The sequence below is a fragment of the Vicugna pacos genome, chromosome 8 (assembly GCF_048564905.1).
Source record: "Vicugna pacos chromosome 8, VicPac4, whole genome shotgun sequence".
In the NCBI taxonomy this organism is placed as follows: domain Eukaryota; kingdom Metazoa; phylum Chordata; class Mammalia; order Artiodactyla; family Camelidae; genus Vicugna; species Vicugna pacos.
Window position 1 is genome coordinate 56,111,312 of NC_132994.1, and position 16,064 is coordinate 56,127,375.

Here is a 16,064-nt window from a genome sequence, read left to right on the forward strand (position 1 = left end):
GCAAACCTAGAAGCCTCTTAAAAGCAGAGCTGCCTAAGGCTCCCCAGACCCACAGACACGGCCTTTGCCCCCTTCTTCTTCCCCATCTCCACAAAGCTTCCGCCCTCCTTTGTGCATTCAGTGCAGTCAGGGCAGTAAAAGTCTTTATTCTGCATCCCGAAACTTTCACAAACTTTGTTAAACAGTATTTAGTAAAAAGGAACATTTTCAAATACTAAACACAGGAGTTCTAGGCAGAAACGAGGCATGATTATGTCATATAATATGTAGACACATTTAACCACACCAAACTGAACAACTGATCAAACTGAAAATGGAATATATAATCAGTAAAGATTGTGGTGGTCTCCTACGTGGGAAGGGGAGGGACGGGAAGGAAAAATCAGATGTAACGGAGTTCTGGTCAGAGCTCCAGGTTCTGAATGATAATTTTAAGCACTTCTCAACTCAACTGTAGTTCTTCAAAACAGAAAATTTCTCAGCCCAGCCTTATCTATAAACGATGCTCTTACTGCCTGTTGGTATGTTTTATGTTATTTTTAAAAATCAAGCTTAACATCTGAAATAGAAGACTGTATATGACTAAGTTAATTTAGGTGTAGTTAATTATCTTTGTGCGTGGCTAGAATACTTGAAATACAATGTTTAAATCCACAGACACACCCATTCATTCTTGCGCTTTTCAGACTCATTGGACTGGAAAACATCATAGCAGAAAGTATGCAATACAGGCCCACTATATTGCATAAAATAAACTGGGCACACTTAGTAGTAAGAGATTTTAGAACTGCATGAATATTAACTAGCAACATAACCTACTTAATAAATATTCATAATAATGCTTTAGTAATAGTCTTACAGACAGCTTAGGACTAGACTCTGATTATTAAGGAGTCATGTCCTCCCATAACTTTAACTTTTGGAAGTAAGAATTATGTCTCATGTTTGAATAAATACTTTCATATTGAGATAATTCTATATAGCCTCTAATTCTTACCTATGAAAGTAGCAATCGTTATTGAAGCTGCAAAGCAAATTAATAATGTAGGCAGAAGAATTACTACAACCAATGCATATGCAAATAAGAGTAAATTTTAAAAACAGGGCTGCCAAATAAAATATAGGATGCCCAAATAAAGTTGAATTTCAGAGAGAAAAAATTTCACAATTAAGGAATTTTTAAAAAATCTACAGTTAAATTCATTTGCTAATACAATTGTAATACAATTTAAAAACTAGCCCTAAGCATTTGATACAACAGATGAAAAAATACACTTTACATCATTCAAGACAAACTGAATGGACTATCGGTTCTTGCTGTTTGGTATTTAATTGATTAGGGACTGAAAGATGAGTTGTTTACTTGTGACTAAAGAATCAATCTTTCATTTTTCACATCAGGCATTTTTCTTAAAAATTACTAGTTTTCACTTCTCAGTAGTCTAAGATCTTAAACATGTAAAACTTTTTGATTGACTTGTCAGTTTGTATGCCCTTACTGAGGAGCTGCCCTCTAAGAGGACTGTTAGGAACAATTGCACGTGGAAGGACCAGCCTGCTGTCTCTCTAATCCAGCCGATGCTAATGGGACAACCGATGTTATGTGGCTTCTGATGTGATCAAACACCAAGTATAAACATCACCTGCGGTACACTGAAGTTAAACATTCTTGACAAGTTAAGTTTTTCCAGTTTACAGGAAACACCAGAGCTGGAGCTAGAGGAAAAAACAAGAACAAGCACTCAAACCAAAAAGTGGGAACTTTTGCTGGCCTGGCAGCTCCCATAAATCAATTAAAAAATAATAATAAAAGGAATGTGACAGATTGAACGCGATTTAAGGAACATAAAAACCAGATGTATGATCCTGGATAGGATGCTAGGTTTGGATAAACCAGCTATAAAGAAAGGTCTTTTTCAGACAAATGGGGAAATCTGAATATTCAGTGAGTGTAATCTTTCGCTTTTTACGGTTGCATAATGAGGTTAAACACACACACACATTTGAAAGGTAATGTTGTAGAGATGCTGCCCCAGGATGAAAACGTGTCTGATGGCAGATGCTCACGTAGAATTATTTTTAACTGTCCCATGAATTGTGACTTCACAAAAGTGCATTAAAAATCACCAATATTCTAGAACTTCATTGGTACAACAGCCTTTTCTTTCTTCTGCTTCAGAATTAATCTTTAATGATGAATCATATGGCATGTTGAAAACAAGACAAATGGAAATCTCTCTTCTCATCAATATATCTGCTGGGGGGTGGCCGGGGGTAGAAAGGGAAACCTTAAGAGATGATAATGCATCAATTCTTTAGAAGGAACTTGATCTGGCATCCGCTTTGCCACTTAATTCTGATGCTAGGAAATACCCTTTACTCCACATGTGTTGAAGCTAAAGGCTTCTGCTGTGGGTCCTAGTTAATAATTTAATCTAAAACCATTGCTACCATCTGCTCGGTCAATTTCAAAACGTCTGTTGTCACTGTGACTAGTTTAGTCAAGTCCCAATATTCATGTGACAAATGCTGAACAAATGAAAGGCGAGGCAGACGGAAAGCATGCTAGGAAGAAAAGTCAACACCCCCAACCCCCCATCAAAAGCCCAAAACACAAAGGGAGCCCTGCTGACTGAGCAGACAACCCTGCCCGCAGGGATGGAAGGACGCACTGTCTCTAACGCAGGGAATGTGACAATCCAGAGACTGTCCAGAGATGATGGACACAGGTGGGGCAGACAGGGGAGGGCTGTGTGAAGGGAATAAGCCGTGAGATGGCAAATACCAGCAGGTAGGGATAGAGCAAGGGCAAGCTGGCAAAGGGAGATGGCATAGCCATCTAGAAAATTAGAGCTGAAAAGAGCCCTAGAAGGCATCCACTCCACTCCGTTTATTTTACAAAATAAGCAGCCTGCAGTAGGTCACAGAGCCACACGACAGCTGAGCGGATCCTCCATCTTGTGTTTCCAATACACCAAGCTCCCCTGCCTCCACTGCAGGGCTGACGGGCGCGGCCCCAACCTCCACAGCATCTTTCCCTCTCTGCCTTTGTTATTCTTCCGTGGCGGGTGCTTCATCCCCGACTTACCCACTTGGCATGCCCCTATTCATTGTTTAGGTTATAATTCAAATGTTAGTCTTCCTTAAGAACCATTCCATGACAGAGCTTTCGTAACTCTTTATTTCAAAAACATATGTCATTTTACTTCAACGATAACTTCCTCCAAAGTGAACTATGTCAGTCTTGCAGAAAAAGAACGGATAATTTCACTAACTGTAGGCTTATATACTTATACTTAACCAATTACTCTTCACGACATGTTGGATAGCCCGAAACCATCCACCCAAGTGTCCCGATTCATCCAGTTCATTTTACTTAGACTATATTCGGTATATAAAGGCTCATTTCAGGAGAAAAAGGATGTCCAGGAGTGAATCGACATAGCAATTAGTTCAGTCGTAAAGTTAACTCACTTTACCTTTCCCAATACAGTCATTTAAAACACATTTTCTGAATGCATATTAAGGGTCTGGCACATCTTTAGAGAATAACTTTCAATCACTTGGAAATTAAAATATATTTTCTGTGCTATTTAAATTTAACATAATTATATCCTTTCATAATAAAAGTAATTTAAAGGGAAATAAATTTTAAAATTTGAAAAGAAAAAAAATCAATGTAACCTTCCTTCTAAATCTTCAGGGAAGAAAAAAAAAATCTCATCATGGAAGGAAAAGCCAAAGTATAATGTAATGATGTTGGAGATCTAATTTAAGGGAGTTGTGTGATTAGTAACAGTGCTTTATATTCTGAGCTCTCCTGTACTTTTTAAACTAGACAATGTTAAGGACCTGCTTGATTTATGGTTTTACAAAACCTACAAAGAATCTTCACTTGAGAAGAATTTTCTACCTAGAGAAAAACTGAGAGCAAAGGATGCTTCCTAATCAAGATTACCAGAGGAAAACTGACAAAATAAAGTAGAAGGTTGCCACCTACAGGGGGACGCTGTCCCCTCAATGAGACAGCGGTACTGGAAAATGATTCCTGCCGCTGACCTTTGGAAGAAAGGGCTCTGGTTTAACACTGATTCACAGTCATGTCTCAAAAGAAGGCCCTCATCTTCTTCCACCAAAGAAAGGCCACACTCTATAATCTCTGTGCCCCTTTTCAGTCTCAATTTAGACAAAGTCGATCTCATACCTCCAGGAAGATTTGTGAATATTCGCACATGACCTACTATCTGCGACCTAGCTCCGATTAAGGAAGCACCCCTGAGTTACATAAAGCATTTCTAAATCAATGAGGGGGCATCTACATGTGAATAACTAGGGCTAAGGAAAAAGAGGTCCACATCAATTCACCACCCAAAGGTTCAGTCTTACAACAAAGGAATCCAAAGGAGTGTTTTTCCATTTGGGAAGCAGATGATTCTGAAACCATATTGTCCACAAATGCAAAAAATATTTAATTTTAAATGAACGAGGGAAAATCAGACTTATCATTGCCTAACTTCTTCCTAATTAATGATCAGGAAGTATGAAGATTGAAAGAAAAGAATCACTTGAGCTTATTCTTTTGCCATCGATGGAACAATCCCATTAAATGTTCAGCTTTTCTCCTATTTCCTGTGATTTCTTATATCGTTTCGCATATGGTTACGATGAAGGCTACAATTAATAAGCTGGTGTGATCAACTGCTTCTGTTAAGAGGCCAGCTGGTTCACATGCAAAATGATAATGAGACAAATTCAGACAGACCACTTTGGTTTGCTGATGAACTGACAGCAATACTTACAGTTAAATGTCTCCAACTGTATTTGGTTTTCTAGTCATGGTAAAAGTTGATCTAGGCGGGGGTAATATTTAGCTGATGAGTGCTAGGATTTATTAAAAAATTTTTTACATTGTCCTAAACCACTGAATAAACAGCAGCAGAACTCTTCAGCATAGCTCCTTATTGAGCATGAGTGCTACGAAGAGTTTGTAATTATGGTAGACGTGCCACAGCGGGAGCAGAAGAAGGAAAATCAGCCTGGCATAAAGTGATACTCAGAATTAGTCTAGAAAGTACAGAACTTTCATTGAAGTTAGGCAGTCAAAGACTTTTTATTAAAATTGAAATACAGTCAGTTACAATGTGTCCATTTCTGGTGTACAGCATAAGACTACTGAAATGAATAAAATTTTCCCATAAACTCGATTTCTCATATACTTTCACTGATTTTTCTTTTCAATTCAGAGAGATATTTTTAAGAACAAAGGACAGCAAGAGACAAGAACAAGAACACTGATTATTGTATGGAGACACATGTCCAGTATCTCCAGATTCTGGTAACCTAATATTTCTAAAGGATTTCACCATGTAGATTTCTGAACTGACACTGCAGAAGTGTCTCCATGCTTGTCGGCATCCCCTGGTACCAGAGGGCAGTACAATTGGACACAGCTGGAAGGGAAGGGAAACGTGCTGACTGCAGAGCCTACATAATTAGGACTCACAAAGAATCTGAGAAAAATCAATACTAATCAAAGCAATAACGCTAATACTAACTAGGTAAGAGCTGGCTGCTGGCTTTGTGGACATGATAGGCTTAGCTCCTCCACGTGAGCGTCATGGCAGTTCGAAACAGAAAGCAGAAAAAAGTAATAATAATAATAATGAAATTCTTCACGTCTTAGCAAATAAAATCATACTAGGAAGGATTAAAAGATCAGCAGTCTTCTTAATGTGCCTAAACAATATTTTTAACATGTGGCCAAAAATAGGAAGCATGCATTTATAAAGACAGGTGTGGCTATTTCATAATTCGGTCCACTGTTTATTTTGTGTGTGTGTGTGTGTGCGTGTGCGCGCTTTTTCTACTAAAGAAAAAAGGTGAAGGGAGTAGAAATCACTATAGAAATTTGACTGGTAATGCAGACAGACAATCAATGTTTTTCTCAACCAGAATAAAAAGGAAAGAAAGGTATTTGGGGAGACAATAAAACAGAGAAGTTCTTACAATGTCAAACAGTTTTCCCAAACCTCCCTCAAAGCGTACAACAGTTCTCAGGAGACTCAGCTCTGTCCATTTTTTAATCACCTTATCGGAAACACCTACCTCTCTGTAAGTGGCAATCCACACAAGCCATCACATGATAAAACAAGTTCGAATGAAGCTGCCACAAGCAGTTTTCATTAGCACACTGTATTTAATTAAGTGTACATTTAGGCTATTGAGGACGGTCCTAAATAACTGCACTTCTCAATATCTGCCATGATGCTTGCATGCATTCACTTTTAATCCGTCTAGAATTTAATTATTTTACTATAACTGTTTTCTAAAGAGAACTACTCACCAACTGCACCCCACTGGATGAAGGAATCAGCCGCAGACTCCAGAAAATAGATTACATTCATCATCAAAATACACCCCGGAGCAACTTTGGAACACGGGTCCCAGCACGACGTGTCATGTTGAAATAGGACAAAATTCACTTCGCTCAGTAACCTTCCTCTTCCACTTGTCAATACAATCACAACTGCTCGTCAACAATGATAACTCTCTATTCTGAATCTTCTAACTTCCCTTAAATTCTTTAACCTCACCACTCCCCTTCTCACCTCCTCCCCAAAAGCAGCCTCTTCTTTCTGCAGCTGCCGAATGTCACAAATAGCTTCTTGTATCATTTAACTTAGAATGCACCCCAAACTAGGCATGTTGAATGGCAATATGAATGCTTCATTCAGAGAGAACTAAAATGTGTAGAATGTCCTGAAAACATCACAGCGGCCAAGGGGATCGTTTAGAAGTCCTGGGGCAGCTTGCAGCAGCAGCCTGCAGATTCTCCTCAGGTCTATGCAAACGGCAAGAGATGGATTTCATAAGATTCACAAGGGGAGCAAAGGAGGACTAGCTAATTTCCCCAGCCCACCCTGTCTACATGGGCTTTCCCTAAAGTTGCCTCCATTCCCCACGACAAATTTGCTTTTCTTCCTGCTTTCCTAATAAAATGTACTTTCTCTCCATCTATTCACCTCTAGCATCAATTATCCATCATTAGGTTAATTCCAATGGTTTTTAAGTTGTTTGGCTGTTTTGTGTATTCCGCACATGGCAAAACCCCTCTGATATTTCTGTAAGCTCCGGGCGGGCCAGAACCAAATCCATGCAGACCTCTTTGCACAGGGATCAACCTGGTGTCAGGCAGAGCCAGATGCTCGGGAAGTCGATAGGGTGAAAACACGTAACATTCAAGGGCACATTCAGAGAAAGAGGGTAATGACCCACCTTTATGAAGCGGGTTGGGGAGGGAAAGAGCCCGGAGAATTTAAAAGCATTCGTCTATAGCACCACAACTGTCTAACCTCTATGAACATTTCCCTTAAGAAATAGCTTGCAAATACTAAACAAAAATTCCCACACAGATTATGATTATCATCTCATTATACAAGTCATTCTTTGAAACACTTCCCTGTGTGCCAAAATTGGAGTTTATTTTCTTGCATACCGAGGATATCGGCAACCCAGTGATTACTAGAGATGACAAAAGGGGAAGAGTTAAAGGGAAAACCTCTTTTTTGGTTGCTATTAAAGATGAGAGACAGAAGAACCAGAGGATTACTTCTCACTTGCTCTTTCCCATCATACTTTGAGTCTCAGATTAATTACCGTTACTTTGGGAAAGCAAACCTTTCCTGACCTTCTGAATCTGTTTATACCTTCTATTATTCACTCTCATCGAGACCTGCACTTTTCTTTCATAGCCCTAGTACTTGTTTTCGTGTAGTTATTTGTTTAGTGACGAGATGTCCCACTAGACACAGGCTCTAGACTGTAGAACAGAGGCTGTGGCTTAGTGGGTCTGCAGGGTTTGGTGCCAAGCATGAGATCTGACACACGGTAGGCATGCAATTAATATTATTTTATTAAAGGAATGAGTTACAGGAAGAAAAGCAGTTTAAACTAACTGAGTCGAGAGAATGTAGCTTTACTCTATGGCATTAAAAAAATAACTAATGTTAAAGTATCAACTACGGGTAGAGAGCTTTTAACTACAGACTAAAGTTCATTTAAAAATAAATCATTTTGCCCCTTTGCAGCCTGGTCTCCTTTATCGGAGATGCTACAGACCAGGCACTACTCTAGGCACTGGAGAGACACCAGGATGAAGACATTTTTTTCACAAGACCTTCCTTGACCTTCCATCTCCTAGGCCCTGTCCCCCGAAGGTGGGTGACTCACTCCTCTGTGGTTTACCCATTCCATAGTTGTGCTCACCCATCTCCCCTGCTAGGACTTCCCCTCCTTGCGGACAAGAACTAGGGCTTTATTGGCTTTGGAGATGCCAGTAAATTTGTTGACTGAATGACAAAATGAATCTATTCCTTGTCTTTAAGGAATTTTATTGAATGGAAAAGCTAGATAAAATAAAATGGTAATATGATACATTTTAAAATAATGGGTAACCTCTAATGGGGGCTAGGAGGAAATGATATGGGAAAACATGCCACAGCAGGGTGGCATGTGAGCTAGACCTTGATGGGTTTGCTAGATAGACAAGGATATGAAACACATTCCAACCAGACAAAAGAGCAAGAGCAAAGGCATGAAGAAGAGAGAGAGGTGTCTGTGTGGGAGGAATACCGGGTCACGTGCACAACAGATGGTTCATGTTGCCTCCAACAGCCCCAGCCAAACCTCCTTGCAGAGTGCACTGCACGTGAGTGGCTGGGAGCTGGAAACCACGTTTCCCAGACTCCCTTGTACCCGAGTCTCGGGGTTTGCAAAGCTGAGGACTTGAGTCCACACTCCTGGGGCTGCAGCTAGTTCTGGTGGTGGGTCTGACCACTGAGGCACTTCAGTAGGAGAGGTAACTGAAGTCTCAGGGTCCAGTCCCTACTGTCGTGGAGATGGTAGGCAGGACTCGGGGCGCTCATTTTGCCATAAGGCATACAGCTGAGGCAATGTGGTCTTGGGTCAAATACCTGGGTGCCGCTTTCCGCTTGCAGCAGAGATAATGGCTCCCTTGGTGAGCCAGTTCCGAGCTGGTATTTGGGAATCATTCCTGGGAGTTCAGCTTGGACCCATTCCCCAAGCTTCTCCAATGATCTTTACACCCCGTGTTGACTCCTTTTTGCTTACATTGCTGCCTGCAACTGAACCTGCCTGACACAATCTACTGCCCAGCGAATGACAAAATGGGGTTCCTAGGGGTGGCAGGGGGGATACGGCCAGAAAAGTAAGTCCGGGCCAGTCAGGAAGAACCTCATCTGTCGAGTCAAAGAGGTTGGACTTCATTCAGTGAGTAATGATTGGACATCAAAAGTCTTCATACAAGATAGTCATCCTGTGTTTTAGAAAAATTTTAGAGACATAGAAAAATGCACTGAAAAAGTAGGCAAATTCTATAAAACCAAGGTAAACTAATGTTGATGAAAGAAAGAATAGGGGTCAATAGTTTGTGCTCCTTATGTTAATGACTTCCCCCACGCATAACCTTTGGCTGGATCCTAACACTGTCTTAAATGCCATCTACTCCAGGTAGGACACCAGCAGTCTGGGGAGCAGGAAACAGTCACCGACCGGCTGACTTGGGTTAGCTTCTAGTCTCGTCAGCCTCTCTTTCAATTTTATACTGTTCAGCAATTCTGAATGAGGATTTTAGTTCCGAATTACTTCTTACCTTAACAGACTGATTTTTTTTCTAAGAGTAGGTCTGTATGGTCATGATCAAAGCCCATAAATAAAAAATAACATAGCCTCTGTATTTACTTCATAAATGCTGTCTTTCTCTCAATGTTAATTACATACAGCTCTGGAATACTGCATCAATTCTGATAAAGAACACACAAAAAAATCTAGCCACTGTCAGTATTTAGGGAAAGAACATCAGATAATTGGAACAGGATGTCTATTTTGTTAAAGCAGCTACGAAGGCAGTGCCAGAACAAGTCGATACAAACAACAGAATCCACTTGTTATATTAAGCTAAAAGGAATTACTGAAGGATATTAAGGGCTTTCAGAATCTCCAGGTGGCCAGAGGATAAGTTTACTTACTGCAGTCGGGACTGGTACAATGAAACACTGCTGCTGCTGCCACCTGCTGGTCATCATTGGTAATCATGGATCATGTACAAGTCTGGATGCCAGGTGTCCACAGAAGCCAATGTCAGAAAAGCAAGAGACCAGTGCTGCTGGGCTTGCCAGTAGATCCAAACAGCCTCCACAACTACTGCCTAAGATTCCTCAGTTTGGCACCCAAATTCAATGCACCCTAGCTGCAAGGGAGCCTGGGAAGTGAGGGTGTTAGCTGAGCTAACATGAGAGGAAAGGAAGTCAGGCCAGACAGGGAGCGAGCTGGGAGCTGGTATGCCGGTGACAGCCTGCTGCAGGGTTTCTGGCCAAGTTCTTGAGAAAGAACAATTAGTAATATGCTCCAAAATCAACTGGGATTTGGGGCCATTTATATCTGTTTTGATCCAAATCTAGATACACGGTCATTTTCATCAGAACTTCCTGAATCAGAAGCTGAGAAAGTTCGAGAATTTGCTCAGATTGCATCAGTGGCCCACAAGGAGTGTTCCACCTTGTCGCCTACTATCAGTTCAACACAGCCCAGGATTGGTTTCTTTCCACAGACTCCCTTTCTTGAGCACTTTAAAAAAAAATTACAGATTTTTAAAAAATACAGGCTCAAATGAACTTTATATAAGAAAAATAACAGCAATAGAGATGAGGCTAGCAGGTACACAGGAATGATTTTCAAGAAACCAGGATATTCCATGGGTTGTTGCAATCTGACTTCACAAATTCACAGAGCAAGTTTAACAAACTCACTTTTCCAACCACTTTATGCAATTAAAATTGGGGGGAAAAACAATAGAAGCAATGCTAGAAAAGTTTATGTTTGGCCTTAATTCTCTACTATATCATGTGTTCTCATGGAGAAGACTGAATATCTAAGCAATGATAGAGTAACTCCAATATTTACACATTCTAAAATATCACTGAAGAATACAACACTCCACAGGTGAGCATCTAGGGACAAAATACAATTTTTCTGAGCGTATTGCACAAATAAGCCTTCTCTGAATGAGGCAGGAAAAAATGCTTTACCATATATACAGTAACATCTTTGACAGTATTTTTTTCAAGGCATAATTTATTGGTAAAAATAGAAAGTGAATCTTTTTAAAAAAATTCTAATCTGCTATCCAATTTTCCTTTTGAGCAAGTGATGGCCTCAAAAAAGCTTTATCAAGAAACAAATGGCAATCAAATGGAATTTCTATGTATCTCATAACTCAGAAATATTTATTTCTTCATAAACACTGATATTATAATAATAAAAGCATTAAATATTAATGTTCCTATCCAGTTTTTTAAAAATCAGAGAAACAGCATCTTGGATGAAGAAAGTAATTTGCTGCCATCCTGATACATGAATAATTTAATTTTGCAAGGCAAGTGTGACATTTATACAAGATGTTTTTTCAACTATCTGTGATACATAGTCCCCATTAGGAGACTAGCATGGAGCAGGGCCACTTCCACAAATAATCCTTGAAAACAAGCACAGTGTCTGCAGATTGTCATCTGGTGCTAGCTTTCCCTCGCCCTTCATGAATGACCCTCCTCCACACACAACCAGGGTGTTTAGCAGGATGCCTGGAGCAAGGTCCAGAACCCTCACACTGGCCATACTTCTTACTCCCTCCGTTTCAGGATTCAAATGGGGTTGATCAGCAACTCTCTGCTTTACATTAATCTTACTGAAATGTTCTGTCTCTAATAAAGAAACACGTCAGAGCCCTGTCGATGGCAGTGTGGACAAAGAGTTCGTGACGTTACATAACAAGATTAAAAAACCTGGGTTAACAAATGACAATAACTTTAGGCATAAAGTCAGGACATTATTTTCCTAATTAATGAGTTTCATTCCATCCCCCCACTTCACCCTCTCATGATCTCTCTGTATAACATCTGTAGTCACCATCTTCCCACCAAACAACACTGGATGCCGGCTCCGAACATCCTTGAGAAGAACCACTCATTTGGGCAGAAGGTACCCATCAAAGCCAGGAAGGGAAGTCTGCCCACCAAGTCTTGCAGATTACCCAGCGTATTTTTGTATTATGAGGAAAAAATTATCAGTTGGGGTTTGGGGGTGGGGTGGGCAATGGATTGATGAGAACTTTTCAAGGTAAAAAAGCTGGAGCAGAACAGCCGTCCGGGACTAGAAGACAGTGCACTGAGCAGGGCGGGTCCCTTGACTGGGAATTCCTGGCGTGGACTTGTGACAATGAAGCACTGGGACACAAGAGTACGGGAGAGCGTGAAATCTGAGGACAAGAACGGGAGCTCTAACCCGTGTCCACGTGGCAGGTCTAGCCTGGTGCCAAGCGGCAAGATTGCTGTGTTTTAAAAGCACACAATAGTCTTCAGGAAAACAAACTAAAAACAGCAGCTAGAGTTAACAGTGCCTACTCCGAGCTGAGGGTTTCTGGCACCATCTCATTCCACTCACCGGTGCTGACCCCAGCCCTGCGGTGTCTGAGCTGCTGCTGTTGAGGAAATGGAGACTCAGTGAGGAGCTTTGTAATGTTCAAAGGCCACAAGCATGTCGAGTGGGTGGGGCACGAATTAAAGCCAGGTCTGGGATGCTAACCACCTCTCACCTTTCCGTGGGCCCTGTGGGGACACCTACGGCAGGAACAGAGCAGACAGAGAGCCAGGCCCCACAAGGGGCAAGCAAAGTGGGAGAACTGAAGGCTAAAATTAAGCATGGATTTTAAGCACACTTTTTATTGGGCACAGAAAAGTCCACAAATTTTAAGTGAGCAGATTAACGAATTGCCACAAAGCGGACAGTCATGTAATCAGCACCGAGATCATATACAGAAGGTTACCAGCTCCCAGGACTCCTTGCTCACACCCCCACCCACAGAGGGAACCACCACCTTGACACCAACACCAGAGATCAGTTTTGCCTGTTTTTGAATTTTATATGATTGGAATCATACTCTTCTGTATTTGGCATATTTCACTCAACGTGATGTTTGTGAGATCCATCTGTGTGGTGGCAGGTAGCAGTAGTTTGTTTATTCTCATTGTTGTATGCTAACAGAATTACTTATCCACTGCATTATGAATGAACTTTTTGTTTTTCTCATTGGGGGTTACTATGAAAAGTATAACTGTGAACATTCTCATGCATGTCATTTGATGAACATGTTTACATCTTTACATGGGGTATATTCCTAGAAAGGGAATTTGCTGGTTCATGGGGTGTAATTAGTCAGCTTATATAGTAGATACTGCCAAAATTTTTCCAAAGAGGAAAGACTGAGGGATTTAAAGGTTTTCTTCCACAGCAAGCAGGTACTCAAGTAAAAAAAAGTTTTAAAATATTGAAGGATACCATAAAAATTATCATAGGACCACTCAAATATCAGAAATAAATTAAAAGGAGAGTCTTTGTCTTTGAAAATCATCTGAATGATGGAAGTCCTTCTTGCCAAAGTTTCATGTAAGAAAAACCAAAGAGAAAATTGTTTGAAAGGGTTGCTGCATAGAGAAACTGGGCTGGCTACACACTAATGGAGACAGAGGAGCCCTGGGCCAAGGACTGTCATTTCTAGTCCTCAACTTGCTAGATGAGACCTGGAACCTTAATGTCTCTGGACCTTGGTTTTTGTTTTTACATCTGTAATGACAGAATCACATTAGTTGAGCTTGAAGTTCTATTTGGGGCACGAACTTATGTGATAAAGAGAGATGATGCTCTGGCCTGTCAGAAACAGCAAGGATTCAGTCCTGTATACTCTCTAGATAATGAATCCCAAGTTAGAAGACATAAAATCATGGATATACTTTTGTTGCAAAATAAAAGACAAAATAAAAATAGACGTTGGCTAGGCAGACACATGAAGGAACGCAGGGGAGTTCTAAGGACAACTTAAGTGTCGGAGAAATATTTGGAAATCTGATAAGGAAGTCTTTTAGGGAAAAAAGTGATTTGAAAATATTTAGCCAAAATGATCACAAGATTAAAAATAAAATTTAAAATATGCTCTTTAGGTCATAATGTTAAAGCATCACATTTTGTCATATGCAGTCCCCACTTCTCTTCCTTCTTATATATGCCACGTCCCAGCCCTGTCTTCTTTACCCAAACACCTGCAATATATGAAACAAATTCCAGTGAGTTTGTCATTTTTCTCTTATTTTTATTATAAGCCATTTCAATAACTATGTTCCTTTATACTTTTCCTGGAGTCAACAGCTTGATTTTCTTTTTGATTTAAAAATAAAAATGTGCAAGCTTACTAATTTTCCTCTGCATGCTGTTTTGGCCACATCTCATCAGTTTTGAAATTTAACTTTCTCTATATCACTACTTTCAAAACAATCTACTTTTGTATTTAAATATCCTCTTTTCTTTCTATTTTTTAGCTGCAATACTAATGAGTTTTAAAATCACCTGATACAGGGTCTTACATTGAATAAAATCCACCTTGATAGTATCCATAAAAAACTTTGTCAATCTTGGTCTTTTTTTTTAAATTATTGAAGTACAGTCAGTTATAATGTGTCCATTTCTGGTGTACAGCATAATGTTTCAGTCATACGTATATATACATATATTCGTTTTCATATTCTTTTTCATTATAGGTTACTATAAGATATTAAATATAGCTCCCTGTGAATCTTGGTCTTTTTAAAAAAATTCCCCCAACATCTATCCTGCTTTACACTTAAAGATAGGCCTTAAAAAGGTAATACACCCTGTCACGTGGGTAACATTGGCCGCTTTGTCTCTGCGATGCCGTGTTTAAACAAGAAAGCACACTGAGCCAGCTGTGTAAGCAGCACACGAATCAATGTTGTCCCTCTCTGGGCGCCTCCTTTTTACTCTATTGACATATGAGGTCAAGACCAGCGCTGTGAGGCTGCCCTGGCTTTTGTACAGATAAGGATTTCTTTCGTAGTGCCGTATTTTAGAAACTAAAGGTTCTCTAGAGGAAAATACACTCAATGAAGTACCAAAGCCCTAACAGACCTTTGGACGACGTTCCGATGCTGCTCTCAGACGGCAGCAGGGCACCTGAAGCAGGGGAGGCTGGAGCGCAGCAGCAACAAAGTTTCTGTTCTTTTTCTAAGTTTCAGGTGACATAAGAGTCATAGGTCTTTTAAGCCTATTGTACCATGAAAACAAATCCTCTTGTTTTCATTCTCCAATAGCCGCTGAGTTTACAGCAAGTCTGAGCTCAGCCGATTCCCAGTGCTGGGGCCCATGCTGAGAGCATTTGCACATGAACAGGAGAGAGAAGTGGGTACAAACCAAGGTCCTTACCAATCCACATAGGAAACCGAAAACCCAAAGTGCAAAGACCCCCCCATTGACGCTGCAGTGTAACCAACGCGGCACATTTCACACACACACAGCACAGAGAGAAGAACGGAAGTCATCAGTTACCGCGTCTAGCCAGGTTCCAGGCCAGCTTTACGTGCATTATCCCATTTAAAGTTCGTGAACGTCCTAAGAGTCAGGGGATTACCATCTGCGTGTTAGAAGTGAAAGAGCTGAGACGCAGGGATGTTACGTGACTTGCCCCCACTGCCACACAGTCCCACTGGTAGAGCCAAAGTCATCAGTGATTAGACAGCTCCACACAAGAGCCCATGAGCTGGAGGCCAGACCTTTCTCCTAACCTGTTTCTCCCGCATTTCTCCTCTGAGCTTCACGGACCATTTTCCAGTTCATACTTTGTAATTTACTGGGAACTGGTAAGTTGTACACTTAAGACTCAGATGAGAGGACCATGGAGAGAAAGCAAGTTATCTGACATAATTATAAGGCTTTATAAATAAATACAATGTCAGATGATTATAAGCCTAAAAGATCAGGATTTTGTTTTTGATATTACTTTTTAAAATACATTCCTAATACTCAGAGGAAAACTGGAGTGATTGAGAAGTTTAAAAAAAACAGTGGTAGAATGGAGAGAAAAAAAACCAAAGGTTTTTCCATTCAGAAGGAAGGGATGAAAACATACTTAGAAGGCGGGAAAA

At 40.4% G+C, this 16,064-nt stretch overlaps 1 protein-coding gene across 6 annotated transcripts in view; it reads right to left on the bottom strand.

Moving 5' to 3' along the window:
- Positions 1–16,064, bottom strand: part of NHSL1 (NHS like 1) — a 122,919-nt gene that overhangs the window by 64,542 nt on the left and 42,313 nt on the right. Inside the window, exon 2 of one of the 6 annotated variants that reach the window (XM_072965915.1) lies at positions 6,344–6,427. The exons of the other annotated variants lie outside the window; for them this stretch is intronic. Within the exon in view, the coding sequence (XP_072822016.1) occupies positions 6,344–6,427 (84 nt within the window). The remainder of the gene's footprint in view (positions 1–6,343; positions 6,428–16,064) is intronic. 6 annotated transcript variants of the gene reach the window in all.